The following is a 15051-nucleotide window of genomic DNA, read 5'->3' on the forward strand; positions in this document are numbered from 1 at the left end:
TTTTAGCTCAGATTCATCGTTATAACAGATCGTCACTTGTAGCGGCTGAGCGAATATCTGTCGTCTGTGGGTGGAAGCTCGGCTAGCTTTGATTTTTTTTTTTTTAATCATCCTGAGAAGCGTCTGTTTGGTTTATTCGAGTTTTATTTTAATTTAGATTCATATCTGAGGTTGTTTTCTTGATTTTTACGTTACTTAAATGTTCTTTAAGGTTCTACGATGTTATCCTGAAGGTTTTAGTGTTTAGTTAAGTTATTTAAGAGCGTAAAGGTGGTTTTTAGGCGGTTTTAAGGTTGTTGCTAGGATGGAGCTGTGGAGGCAGTGCGCATCATGGCTGATTCAGTGTCGGGTCCTGCCCGAGAACCACCGAGTCACCTGGGACAACGCGCAGGTACGGATGTGACACTTCTACTACGCTACATGCTACACGCTACATGCTACACGCTGATTCCTGAGAGAAAGTCATACGCTAAAGTCACGCCTATATTGACCAGAATAGACAGAATTCACATTGCTAGCACTAATGCAACAAAACCGTTCCACCACAAATGTGCAGTGACAAGGTGTGTGTGTGTGTGTGTGTGTGTGTGTGTAGGTGTGTGATCTAGCCCACGCGCTGAGGGACGGGGTGCTGCTCTGTCACCTGTTAAATAATCTGCTCCCTCATTCCATCAACCTGCGGGAGATCAACCTCCGACCCCAGATGTCCCAGGTACCTGCCGTCCGTGTGTGTGTGTGTGTGTGTGTGTGTGTGTGTGTGAATACAGCTGAAACAGTGCCTCCTACTGACTGATAGAGGAGTACAGAGAGCACAGTGTGTTCCTCCATGTGTGTAGGAAGTTGCTGCTTGGTAGTTTCAGGATTCGAACCCTCAGCCTCAAGGTTGAGAACCTACAGCCCTAACCACTCAGCCCCGCACTTCTAAGAGTGAGACTTCTACACGCTGGGAGGCCGAGATGCTCCTGTGGGAAGCTTTGTGTGTGTGTGTGTGTGTGTGTGTGTGTGTATATGGTGCGTGTATATAGAGTTCATATAGTGTGTGTAGTGTTTAAAGTGTGTGTGTAGTGTGTGAATTGTTTATAGTGTATCTATATAGAGTGTGTGGTGTGTATAGTGTGTGTGGTGTGTATAGTGTGTGTATTGTTTATAGTGTATCTATATAGAGTGTGTGGTGTGTATAGTGTGTGTATAGTGTGTGTGTATAGTGTGTGTATAGTGTGTGTGGTGTGTATAGTGTGTGTATTGTTTATAGTGTATCTATATAGAGTGTGTGGTGTGTATAGTGTGTGTATAGTGTGTGTGTATAGTGTGTGTATAGTGTGTGTGGTGTGTATAGTGTGTGTATTGTTTATAGTGTATCTATATAGAGTGTGGGGTGTGTATAGTGTGTGTATTGTGTATAGTGTATCTATATAGTGTGGTGTGTATAGTGTGTGTGTATAGTGTGCGTGTATAGTGTGTATAGTGTGTGTGTGGTGTGTATAGTGTATATAGTGTGTGTATAGTGTATAGTGTGTGTATTGTGTATATAGTGTGTGTGTTGTGTGTGGTGTGTATAGTGTGTGGTGTGTATAGTGTGTGTATAGTGTATATAGTGTGTGTATAGTGTATATAGTATGTGTATAGTGTATATAGTATGTGTATAGTGTATATAGTGTGTGTATTGTGTATATAGTGTGTGTGTTGTGTGTGGTGTGTATAGCGTGTGTGGTGTGTATAGTGTATATAGTGTGTGTATAGTGTATATAGTGTGTGTATAGTGTTTATAGTGTGTGTATAGTGTATATAGTTTGTGTATAGTGTATATAGTTTGTGTATAGTGTATGTAGTGTGTGTATTGTGTATATAGTGTGTGTGTTGTGTGTGGTGTGTATAGTGTGTGTGGTGTGTATAGTGTGTCTATATAGTCTGTGTATAGTGTATATAGTGTGTGTATAGTGTATATAGTGTGTGTATAGTGTATATAATGTGTGTATTGTGTATATAGTGTGTGTGTTGTATGTGGTGTGTATAGTGTGTCTATATAGTGTGTGTATAGTGTATATAGTGTGTGTATTGTGTATATAGTGTGTGTAGTGTGTATATAGTGTGTATATAGTGTGTGTGGTGTATATAGTGTGTGTGTGGTGTGTATAGTGTTTCTATATAGTGTGTGTATTGTGTATATAGTGTGTGTATTGTGTATATAGTGTGTGTAGTGTGTATATAGTGTGTGTATTGTGTATATAGTGTGTGTGTTGTGTGTGGTTGTATAGTGTGTCTATATAGTTTGTGTATAGCGTATATAGTGTGTGTATAGTGTATATAATGTGTGTGTGGTGTGTATAGTGTGTGTATAGTGTATATAGTGTGTGTATTGTGTATATAGTGTGTGTATAGTGTATATAGTATGTGTGTGGTGTGTATAGTGTATATAGTGTGTGTATAGTGTATATAGTGTGTGTGTGTGTGGTGTGTATAGTGTGTCTATATAGTGTGTGTATAGTGTATATAGTGTGTGTATTGTGTATATAGTTTGAGTGGTGTGTATAGTGTGTGTATATAGTGTGTGTATATAGTGTGTGTATTGTGTATATAGTGTGTATTGTGTATATAGTGTGTGTATATTGTATATAGTGTGTGTGTGTGGTGTGTATAGTGTGTCTATATAGTGTGTGTATTGTGTATATAGTTTGAGTGGTGTGTATAGTGTGTGTATATAGTGTGTGTATAGTGTGTGCATATAGTGTGTATTGTGTATATAGTGTGTGTTGTGTGTGGTGTGTATAGTGTGTCTATATAGTGTGTGTATAGTGTATATAGTGTGAGTGTGATGTGTATAGTGTGTGTATTGTGTATACAGTGTGAGTGTGGTGTGTATAGTGTGTGTATTGTGTATATAGTGTGTGTGTGTTGTGTATATAGTGTGTGTATTGTGTATATAGTGTGTGGTGTGTATAGTGTGTGTATATAGTGTGTGTATTGTGTATATAGTGTGAGTGTGGTGTGTATAGTGTGTGTATATAGTGTGAGTGTGATGTGTATAGTGTGTGTATTGTGTATACAGTGTGAGTGTGGTGTGTATAGTGTGTGTATTGTGTATATAGTGTGTGTGTGTTGTGTATATAGTGTGTGTATTGTGTATATAGTGTGTGGTGTGTATAGTGTGTGTATATAGTGTGTGTATTGTGTATATAGTGTGAGTGTGGTGTGTATAGTGTGTGTATATAGTGTGTGTGTTGTGTATATAGTGTGTGTGTTGTTTATATAGTGTGTGTGTTGTGTGTGGTGTGTATAGTGTGTCTATATAGTGTGTGTATAGTGTATATAGTGTGTGTATTGTGTATATAGTGTGTGTATTGTGTATATAGTGTGTGCGTGGTGTATATAGTGTGTGTGTTGTGTATATAGTGTGTGTGTTGTTTATATAGTGTGTGTGGTGTGTATAGTGTATATAGTGTGTGTATAGTGTATATAGTGTGTGTATTGTGTATATAGTGTGTGTATTGTGTATATAGTGTGTGTATTGTGTATATAGTGTGTGCGTGGTGTATATAGTGTGTGTATATAGTGTGTGTATAGTGTATATAGTGTGTGTATTGTGTATATAGTGTGTGTATTGTGTATATAGTGTGTGTATTGTGTATATAGTGTGTGCGTGGTGTATATAGTGTGTCTATATAGTGTGTGTATAGTGTATATAGTGTGTGTATTGTGTATATAGTGTGTGTATTGTGTATATAGTGTGTGCGTGGTGTATATAGTGTGTGTATATAGTGTGTGTGTTGTGTATATAGTGTGTGTGTTGTTTATATAGTGTGTGTGGTGTGTATAGTGTATATAGTGTGTTTAGTGTATATACAGTGTATCACAAAAGTGAGTACACCCCTCACATTTCTGCAGATATTTAAGTATATCTTTTCATGGGACAACACTGACAAAATGACACTTTAACACAATGAAAAGTAGTCTGTGTGCAACTTATATAACAGTGTAAATTTATTCTTCCCTCAAAATAACTCAATATACAGCCATTAATGTCTAAACCACCGGCAACAAAAGTGAGTACACCCCTTAGTGAAAGTTCCTGAAGTGTCAATATTTTGTGTGGCCACCATTATTTCCCAAAACTGCCTTAACTGTCCTGGGCATGGAGTTTACCAGAGCTTCACAGGTTGCCACTGGAATGCTTTTCCACTCCTCCATGACGACATCACGGAGCTGGCGGATATTCGAGACTTTGCGCTCCTCCACCTTCCGCTTGAGGATGCCCCAAAGATGTTCTATTGGGTTTAGGTCTGGAGACATGCTTGGCCAGTCCATCACCTTTACCCTCAGCCTCTTCAATAAAGCAGTGGTCGTCTTAGAGGTGTGTTTGGGGTCATTATCATGCTGGAACACTGCCCTGCGACCCAGTTTCCGGAGGGAGGGGATCATGCTCTGCTTCAGTATTTCACAGTACATATTGGAGTTCATGTGTCCCTCAATGAAATGTAACTCCCCAACACCTGCTGCACTCATGCAGCCCCAGACCATGGCATTCCCACCACCATGCTTGACTGTAGGCATGACACACTTATCTTTGTACTCCTCACCTGATTGCCGCCACACATGCTTGAGACCATCTGAACCAAACAAATTAATCTTGGTCTCATCAGACCATAGGACATGGTTTCAGTAATCCATGTCCTTTGTTGACATGTCTTCAGCAAACTGTTTGCGGGCTTTCTTGTGTAGAGACTTCAGAAGAGGCTTCCTTCTGGGGTGACAGCCATGCAGACCAATTTGATGTAGTGTGCGGCGTATGGTCCGAGCACTGACAGGCTGACCCCCCACCTTTTCAATCTCTGCAGCAATGCTGACAGCACTCCTGCGCCTATCTTTCAAAGACAGCAGTATGATGTGACGCTGAGCACGTGCACTCAGCTTCTTTGGACGACCAACGCGAGGTCTGTTCTGAGTGGACCCTGCTCTTTTAAAACGCTGGATGATCTTGGCCACTGTGCTGCAGCTCAGTTTCAGGGTGTTGGCAATCTTCTTGTAGCCTTGGCCATCTTCATGTAGCGCAAAAATTCGTCTTTTAAGATCTTCAGAGAGTTCTTTGCCATGAGGTGCCATGTTGGAACTTTCAGTGACCAGTATGAGAGAGTGTGAGAGCTGTACTACTAAATTGAACACACCTGCTCCCTATGCACACCTGAGACCTAGTAACACTAACAAATCACATGACATTTTGGAGGGAAAATGACAAGCAGTGCTCAATTTGGACATTTAGGGGTGTAGTCTCTTAGGGGTGTACTCACTTTTGTTGCCGGTGGTTTAGACATTAATGGCTGTATATTGAGTTATTTTGAGGGAAGAATAAATTTACACTGTTATATAAGCTGCACACAGACTACTTTTCATTGTGTCAAAGTGTCATTTTGTCAGTGTTGTCCCATGAAAAGATATACTTAAATATCTGCAGAAATGTGAGGGGTGTACTCACTTTTGTGATACACTGTAGTGTGTGTATTGTGTATATAGTGTGTGCATGGTGTATATAGTGTGTGTATTGTGTATATAGTGTGTGTATTGTGTATATAGTGTGTGCATGGTGTATATAGTGTGTGTATAGTGTATACAGTGTGAGTGTGATGTGTATAGTGTGTGTATCAGAATCAGAATCAGAATCAGAATCAGATTTATTGGCCAGGTATGTGGATACACACAAGGAATTTGTTTCCGGCTGATGGTATCTCTCTAGTAATGGTACGATACAGTGTACAAGCAACGTATACATTAAACATTAAACACAAAATCACAAAAATGATCCAAACTATAAGATTATATACACACAATATACAGATATGTAATTTAGCAGCATCTGAAATATTTACAAAACAGTAAAGTGCACAACATGTAGGATGAGTACTACAGTGTAGTCAATTTGGCAGCAGATGAATATTTTTACGCTTACGTGTTATGTATTATCAGTCATTTATTTATTTAGTAGGGAGATCGCCTGTGGGAAGAAACTGCTTTTAAATCTGGTGGTTTTAATGTGGATGGATCTATAGCGCCTGCCGGAGGGGAGGGGTTGGATAAAGTAATGTCCAGGGTGTGAGGAGTCAGTGATAATTTTCTCTGCCCGTTTCTTGGTTCTTGAAGTATACAAGTCCTGGATAGAGGGCAGAGGAGCACCAATGATTTTTTCAGCTGATTTCACCTGTCGCTGCAGTCTGTTCCTTTGTTGTGTTGTGGCTGCACCAAACCAGACTGTGATGGAAGTGCACAGAACTGATTCGATGGCCGCAGTGTAGAATTGTCTTAGCAGCTCCTGTGGCAGTCCCAGCTTTCGCATTTTCCGCAGAAAGAACATTCTCTGTTGGGTTTTCTTGATGGTGGAGTTGATGTTATACTCCCACTTCAGGTCCTGGGAAATGATAGTGCCCAAAAACTTGAAGGACTCCACAGTTGAAACAGGACTGCCTAAAATTGTGAGTGGGAGTCGTGCTGGTGAGTGTTTTCTGAAGTCCACTGTCATCTCTACAGTCTTGAGCGTGTTAAGCTCCAGGTTGTTCTGACTGCACCAGTGCACCAGCTGGTCGACCTCTCGCCGGTAAGCAGATTCATCTCCGTCGCGAATCAGACCAATGATTGTAGTATCATCTGCAAACTTCAAGAGTTTCACAGATGGGTCACTGGAGATGCAGTCATTGGTGTCGAGTGAAAAGAGCAGTGGTGAGATAACACTTCCCTGAGGAGTACCAGTACTGACTGTCCGAGTGTGAGAAGTGACTTCTCCTGGCTTCACCTGCTGTGTTCTGCCTGTCAGGAAGCTGGTAATCCATTGACACATGGCAGGGGGCACAGTGAGCTGGGAGAGTTTGTAGGAGAGAATTCCAGGGTTGACGGTGTCGAAAGCCGAGCTGAAGTCCACAAACAGGATCCTTACATAAGTCCCAGGGCAGTCGAGGTGTTTCAGGACGTAGTGAAGGCCCATGTTGATTGCATCATCCACTGACCTGTTAGCCCTATATGCAAACTGCAGTGGGTCCAGTAGGTGTCCAGTGGTTTCCTTCAGATGGGCTAGCACCAATCGTTCAAATGACTTCATGACTACTGATGTCAATGCTACTGGTCTGTAGTAATTCAGTCCAGTTATGGAGGGTTTCTTGGGGATCGGGATGATGGTGGAGCGTTTGAAACAGGAGGGAACAACAGATAGTTCCAGGGATCTGTTGAAGATACGTGTAAAAATTGGAGCCAGTTGGTCAGCGCAGGCTTTGAGACAGGAGGGAGAGATGTTGTCCGGGCCTGACGATTTCCTGGTCTTTTGTCTCCGGAAGAGCTGGCTGACATCTTTCACACCTATCTCAAGTGTAGCCTATAGAAATAACAGATGCAGATGAGGTGGGTAGATTGATGGGTGTGAAGTGGTCACTTTCAAACCTACAAAAGTAGTCGTTGAGGTCGTCTGCAAGGTCTTTATTTGCATCTATGGGTGGGGGAGGTTTCCTGTAACTGGTGATTTCTCCAAGGCCTCTCCACACTGTAGCAGGGTCGTTGGCTGAAAAACGTTTTTTCAGCTTTTCAGTGTAGTTTCTTTTAGCCACACTGATCTCCCTGGTTAGTGTGTTTCTGGCCTTGTTGTACAGGGCCCTATCTCCACTCCTGTAGGCGTCCGCCTTGACCCGACGCAGTTGTTTGAGTTTGGGAGTAAACCATGGTTTGTTGTTGCTGTATGTGCAGAAGGTTTTAGTTTGCACACACACCTCTTCACAGAAACTGATGTAAGATGTTACAGTGTCCGTCAGTTCATCCAGGTTTGCAGCTGCAGTTTCAAAAACAGACCAATCCGTGTGTTCAAAACAGTCCTGTAGTTCTAGTTTAGCCTCTCTGGTCCATTTCTTCACTGTTTTAACTACAGGCTTAGACGTTTTAAGTTTTTGCCTGTAATTTGGAATTAAATAAATAAGACAGTGGTCAGAGTTTCCCAGAGGTGCACGGGGAACAGGGCGGTATGCATCCTTAATGATGGTGTAGCGGTGGTCCAGTGTGTTGTTATCCCTGGTGGGACAGTTAATATGCTGTTTATATTTAGGCAGTTCGTGGTTTAGTTTTGCTTTGTTGAAATCCTCCAGAATTATTAACAGTGAGTCCGGATATTTTTGTTCTAATCCCGTTATCTGATCCGCTAGAGTTTGCAGTGCGTCATGCACGTTGGCTTGAGGTGGAATGTAAACACCAGCCAGGATGAATGAAGAGAACTCGCGCGGAGAGTAGAAAGGCTTACAATGAATGAAAAAAGACTCCAAATTTGGACTGCAGTATTTACTTAATTCTGTGACATCAGTACACCAACCTCCATTATTGTATTGTGTATATAGTGTGAGTGTGGTGTGTATAGTGTGTGTATATAGTGTGTGTGTTGTGTATATAGTGTGTGTATTGTGTATATAGTGTGTGGTGTGTATAGTGTGTGTATATAGTGTGTGTATAGTGTATATAGTGTGTGTATTGTGTATATAGTGTGAGTGTGGTGTGTATAGTGTGTGTGTTGTTTATATAGTGTGTGTGTTGTTTATATAGTGTGTGTGTTGTGTGTGGTGTGTGTAGTGTGTGTATATAGTGTGTGTATAGTGTATATAGTGTGTGTATATAGTGTGTGTGTTGTGTATATAGTGTGTGTGTTGTTTATATAGTGTGTGTGTTGTGTGTGGTGTGTGTAGTGTGTGTATATAGTGTGTGTATAGTGTATATAGTGTGTGTGTTGTGTATATAGTGTGTGTGTTGTGTGTGGTGTGTATAGTGTGTGTATATATTGTGTGTATGGTGTGTATTGTGTATATAGTGTGTGTATTGTGTATATAGTGTGTGTTGTGTGTGGTGTGTATAGTGTGTGTATATAGTGTGTATAGTGTATATAGTGTGTGTGTTGTGTGTGGTGTGTATACTGTGTGTATATAGTGTGTGTATAGTGTGTCTATATAGTGTGTATTGTGTATATAGTGTGTGTATAGTGTATATAGTGTGTGTAGTGTGTATATAGTGTGTGTGTTGTGTGTGGTGTGTATAGTGTGTGTATATAGTGTGTGTATAGTGTGTATAGTGTGTATAGTGTATATAGTGTGTGTGTTGTGTGTGGTGTGTATACTGTGTGTATATAGTGTGTGTATAGTGTGTCTATATAGTGTGTATTGTGTATATAGTGTGTGTATAGTGTATATAGTGTGTGTAGTGTGTATATAGTGTGTGTGTTGTGTGTGGTGTGTATAGTGTGTGTATATAGTGTGTGTATAGTGTATATATTGTGTGTGGTGTGTATAGTGTGTGTATTGTGTATATAGTGTGTGTGTTGTGTGTGGTGTGTATAGTGTGTGTATATAGTGTGTGTATAGTGTATATATTGTGTGTGGTGTGTATAGTGTGTGTATATAGTGTGTGTATAGTGTATATATTGTGTGTGGTGTGTATAGTGTGTGTATTGTGTATATAGTGTGTGTGGTGTGTATAGTGTGTGTATATAGTGTGTGTATAGTGTATATATTGTGTGTGGTGTGTATAGTGTGTGTATTGTGTATATAGTGTGTGTGGTGTGTATAGTGTGTGTATATAGTGTTCTGGTGTGTATAGTGTGTGTATATAGTGTGTGTATAGTGTATATATTGTGTGTGGTGTGTATAGTGTGTGTATTGTGTATATAGTGTGTGTGGTGTGTATAGAGTGTGTATATAGTGTGTGTATAGTGTATATATTGTGTGTGGTGTGTATAGTGTGTGTATTGTGTATATAGTGTGTGTGGTGTGTATAGTGTGTGTATATAGTATAGTGTGTGTATAGTGTATATATTGTGTGTGGTGTGTATAGTGTGTGTATATAGTGTGTGTATAGTGTATATAGTGTGTGTGGTGTGTATAGTGTGTGTATATAGTGTGTGTATAGTGTATATATTGTGTGTGGTGTGTAGTGTGTGTATATAGTGTGTGTATAGTGTGTGTGTTGTGTGTGGTGTGTATAGTGTGTGTATATAGTGTGTGTATAGTGTATATATTGTGTGTGGTGTGTATAGTGTGTGTATTGTGTGTATAGTGTGTGTGGTGTGTATAGTGAGTGTATATAGTATAGTGTGTGTATAGTGTATATATTGTGTGTGGTGTGTATAGTGTGTGTATTGTGTGTATAGTGTGTGTGGTGTGTATAGTGTGTGTATATAGTATAGTGTGTGTATAGTGTATATATTGTGTGTGGTGTGTATAGTGTGTGTATATAGTGTGTGTATAGTGTATATAGTGTGTGTGGTGTGTATAGTGTGTGTATATAGTGTGTGTATAGTGTATATATTGTGTGTGGTGTGTATAGTGTGTGTATATAGTGTGTGTATAGTGTGTGTGTGGTGTGTGGTGTGTATAGTGTGTGTATATAGTGTGTGTATAGTGTATATATTGTCTGTGTATTGTGTGTATAGTGTGTGTGGTGTGTATAGTGTGTGTATATAGTATAGTGTGTGTATAGTGTATATATTGTGTGTGGTGTGTATAGTGTGTGTATATATTGTGTATAGTGCAGGGGTGTCAAACTCACGGCCCGCCGCGTCATTTGATCCGGCCCGCGAGAGCTTAAATGACTTTGTGATGGTTCGAGTCGTTACAGAGACGCGCTTATAATTTAATGCGCTCCTCTAACCTTCGCTAAGAAGCCATGTGACTTTTACGGCAAAAGAACGCGGGGTAGCGTAGTCAGTAACGTAAACAATAATACATGAATACAAATAATTATATTGCAATATAATACCGAAGCATCGTCTGTAAGTCGTGGCGTTTATATTCTCAGTTGTTAGTAAATGTTTAGTGAGTATATCACAGCGCTTTAGTTACAAATTTACCGTAATTAAATACTGTTGTTACGTTACTATAGCAATTAGTATCTTTACACACAATTTTAACTCGTTATTTTACGTTTGGTTAAATCTCATATTGTACCAGATGTAACACTTGACTACAGCTGTGTGCTTTTACTGTATTAAGTTCTTTATTGTTTTTATTGTTTGTATTTTTAAATTTTTAAATCTCTCAAAATGCAGGCTGATTTTGTGACCTGCAAAGTGACGCATCCCGCCAGTAGATGATGTTACACATATTTACACATGATCCTAAAATGTACAAGAAGATAAGTAAGGAAATTAAGCAGAAGGAGGAAATGTAATGAAAGTGAAAACAAGTTTGTGCTTCAGGAAGAGAAACAGGTGTGTCTCTTGTGTTATGAGGCCGTGTCTGTGGTAAAGTAGAACAATATAAATGCAGAATTCAGCCTCCAAGAAAAACAAGGATACGACCCTTCGAGGTCCACCATAATGCTGATGTGGCCCTCGGTGAAAATGAGTTTGACACCCCTGGTATAGTGTATATAGTGTGTGTGGTGTGTATAGTGTGTGTATATAGTGTGTGTATAGTGTATATAGTGTGTGTGGTGTGTATAGTGTGTGTATTGTGTATATAGTGTGTGTGGTGTGTATAGTGTGTGTATATAGTGTGTGTGGTGTGTATAGTGTGTGTATATAGTGTGTGTATAGTGTATATAGTGTGTGTGGTGTGTATAGTGTGTGTATTGTGTATATAGTGTGTGTGGTGTGTATAGTGTGTGTATATAGTGTGTGTGGTGTGTATAGTGTGTGTATATAGTGTGTGTATAGTGTATATAGTGTGTGTGGTGTGTATAGTGTGTGTATTGTGTATATAGTGTGTGTGGTGTGTATAGTGTGTGTATATAGTGTGTGTATAGTGTATATAGTGTGTGTATAGTGTATATAGTGTGTGTATTGTGTATATAGTGTGTGTGTTGTGTGTGGTGTGTATAGTGTGTGTATATAGTGTGTGTATAGTGTATATATTGTGTGTGGCGTGTATAGTGTGTGTATTGTGTATATAGTGTGTGTGGTGTGTATAGTGTGTGTATATAGTGTGTGTGGTGTGTATAGTGTGTGTATATAGTGTGTGTGGTGTGTATAGTGTGTGTGGTGTGTATAGTGTGTGTATTGTGTATATAGTGTGTGTGGTGTGTATAGTGTGTGTATATAGTGTGTGTGTATAGTGTGTGTATAGTGTATATAGTGTGTGTATAGTGTATATAGTGTGTGTATTGTGTATATAGTGTGTGTGTTGTGTGTGGTGTGTATAGTGTGTGTATATAGTGTGTGTGGTGTGTATAGTGTGTGTGGTGTGTATAGTGTGTGTATTGTGTATATAGTGTGTGTGGTGTGTATAGTGTGTGTGGTGTGTATAGTGTGTGTATATAGTGTGTGTATATAGTGTGTGTATAGTGTATATAGTGTGTGTATAGTGTATATAGTGTGTGTATTGTGTATATAGTGTGTGTGTTGTGTGTGGTGTGTATAGTGTGTGTATATAGTGTGTGTATAGTGTATATATTGTGTGTGGCGTGTATAGTGTGTGTATTGTGTATATAGTGTGTGTGGTGTGTATAGTGTGTGTATATAGTGTGTGTGGTGTGTATATAGTGTGTATAGTGTATATAGTGTGTGTATTGTGTATAGTGTGTGTAGTGTGTATAGTGTGTGTGTTGTGTGTGGTGTGTGTGGTGTGTGTATATAGTGTGTGTGGTGTGTATAGTGTGTGTATATAGTGTGTGTATAGTGTATATATTGTGTGTGGTGTGTATAGTGTGTGTATTGTGTATATAGTGTGTGTGGTGTATATAGTGTGTGTATTGTGTATATAGTGTGTGTGGTGTGTATAGTGTGTGTATTGTGTATATAGTGTGTGTGGTGTGTATAGTGTGTGTATATAGTGTGTATAGTGTATATAGTGTGTGTATTGTGTATAGTGTGTGTAGTGTGTATATATAGTGTCTAGGGTGTGTAGTGTGTATTTAGTGTATGTGTGTATGATCACAATAGTGTGTATAGTGTGTGTGTGTAATGTTTGGGTGTGTAGTGTGTGTTTAGTGTTTATTGTGTGTGAGTGTGTATAGTATGTTTAGTGTGTGTGTAATGTGTGTATTTAGTGTATGTGTGTATAATCACAATAGTGTGTGTGTGTGTAATGTTTGGGTGTGTAGTGTATGTATGTATAGTCACAATACACAATACAGTACAGACTATACACACACACTATACAGAGGGCACCTACGCACTCACATTTATGTAAATTTAAATGTTTGCATGTGTAGTGTGTGTGTGTGTGTGTGTGTGTGTGTGTGTGTGTGTGTGTGTGTGTGTATCTGTTTTTAGCACATTATTATCATGCAGCGGTGTCTCTCTCAGCACTTCCCCACCCATCACACATGAACTTCCTCACACACACACACACACACACACAAACACACACACACACACACACACACAGGAAGTCCCAGCATCACTTCTCCAGCAGTCACTCTTATTCAGTACAGAAACTATAAACGTGATGTGTGTGTGTGTGTGTGTGTGTGTGTGTGTGTGTGCGTGTGTGTGTGTGTGTGTGTGTAGTTCCTGTGTCTGAAGAACATCAGGACTTTTCTGACTGCGTGTCACGAGCGTTTCGGGATGAAGAAGAGCGAGCTGTTCGAGGCCTTCGAGCTGTTTGATGTCCGAGACTTTGGGAAGGTCAGAGCTCCTCCCCTCGCTTATTAACTCCTTATAAAGTCTTATTCCTGCCATACGACCTGTTATTCCTTCCCCTCGGACCTACGACCTGTTATTCCTGTCAAACAACCTGTTATTCCTGCCCTACGACCTGTTATTCCTGCCCTACGACCTGTTATTCCTGTCAAACAACCTGTTATTCCTGCCCTACGACCTGTTATTTCTGCCCTACCACCTGTTATTTCTGCCTTGCTATCGCTTATTCCTCTCATATGACTTGTTATTCCTGCCCTAAGACCTCTTATTCCTGTTCTATGACCTGTTATTTCTGCCCATCAACCTGTTATTCCTGCCCTACGACCCATTATTACTTCCCCCCTGCCCTAAGACTCATTATTACTTCCCCCCGGCCCTATGAACTGTTATTCCTGTCTATGACCTGTTATTCCTGCCATACGACATGTTATTGTTGCCATACGACCTGATATTCCTGCCCTACGATCTATTATTCCTGTCATATGATCTGTTATTCCTGCCCTACGACCTGTTATTCCTGCCATATGACCTGTTATTCCTGCCCTAAAACCTCTTGTTCTTGCGCTACGACCTCTTATTCATTCCTTATAAACTCCACATACTTTCATTCCTTTCTTACGTCACCCTTATAACCCCTATGAACTTGTACTCATGCCCTATGTCACCCTCATGAGCGTCTCACTCCTGCAGGTGATTTGTACTCTGTCCGTGCTGTCCCAGACGTCCGCGGCTCTTGAGAGAGGCTTCCGGTGAGGGCACCTACACACTCACGTTTGTTTTACCCATCATACACGTCAGGAAGCGCAGCTGATGGAACTCTGTTTCTCTTCCCAGGCCGTTTCCTAACGAAGTCTGTGTCGGAGACGACGACATCTACAACGGCCTCTCCGACCAGATGGAGTAAGTGTCTCTGACCACGGGCTTGGGCACTCTAGGGGTTTCGGGAGTCCTAGCGAGGGCAGGAGCTCATGCCAGTTACGACAGGGCATTGTGGGAAGAGCGTAGCATTAGCATTAGGAGTCTAACTAGCTAGCTAACCGAGCTGACGTCTCGCTCTCTCTCAGCGACACGGTGGACGACGATGACGACCTGTACGACTGCGTGGAGGACGAGGCAGACGAGGGAGACGACATCTACGAAGACCTGATGAGGACCGAGGAGCCGGTAGAGACGGTGAGACGCACACACACGCCAATGCCACGTGGCAAAAGTATTTGGACACCCCAAACCAATCACTGGGGTGGGGCGCTGGTGTTGGACAAGGTCTCAGAGTTGGCGTTCCAGTGGGTCTCAGAGTTGGCGTTCCAGTTCGTCCCAGAGTTGGTGTTCCAGTTCCTCCCAGAGTTGGCGTTCCAGTTCCTCCCAGAGTTGGTGTTCCAGTTCCTCCTAGAGTTGGTGTTCTAGTTGATTCCAGAGTTGGTGTTCCAGTTCATCCCAAAAGCGCTCTATAGGGTTGAGGTCAGGGCACTTCT

The 15051-nt window shown here is 40.8% G+C and overlaps 1 protein-coding gene across 2 annotated transcripts in view; it reads left to right on the forward strand.

The window, feature by feature from the left end:
- The first annotated feature begins 304 nt into the window (after nt 1-304).
- The window catches only part of LOC134329433 (proto-oncogene vav-like), a 33775-nt gene continuing 19028 nt past the window's right edge, over nt 305-15051 (forward strand). The window contains exons 1-6 of one of the 2 annotated variants that reach the window (XM_063010696.1): nt 305-391; nt 596-712; nt 13448-13564; nt 14270-14328; nt 14414-14479; nt 14644-14752. In XM_063010696.1, the coding sequence (XP_062866766.1) occupies nt 305-391; nt 596-712; nt 13448-13564; nt 14270-14328; nt 14414-14479; nt 14644-14752 (555 nt within the window). Of the gene's footprint in view, nt 392-595; nt 713-13447; nt 13565-14269; nt 14329-14413; nt 14480-14643; nt 14753-15051 lie in introns of those variants that run through there. The other variant, XM_063010695.1, reaches the window with a different exon arrangement.

The sequence above is a fragment of the Trichomycterus rosablanca genome, chromosome 15 (assembly GCF_030014385.1).
Source record: "Trichomycterus rosablanca isolate fTriRos1 chromosome 15, fTriRos1.hap1, whole genome shotgun sequence".
Taxonomy (NCBI): Eukaryota; Metazoa; Chordata; class Actinopteri; order Siluriformes; family Trichomycteridae; genus Trichomycterus; species Trichomycterus rosablanca.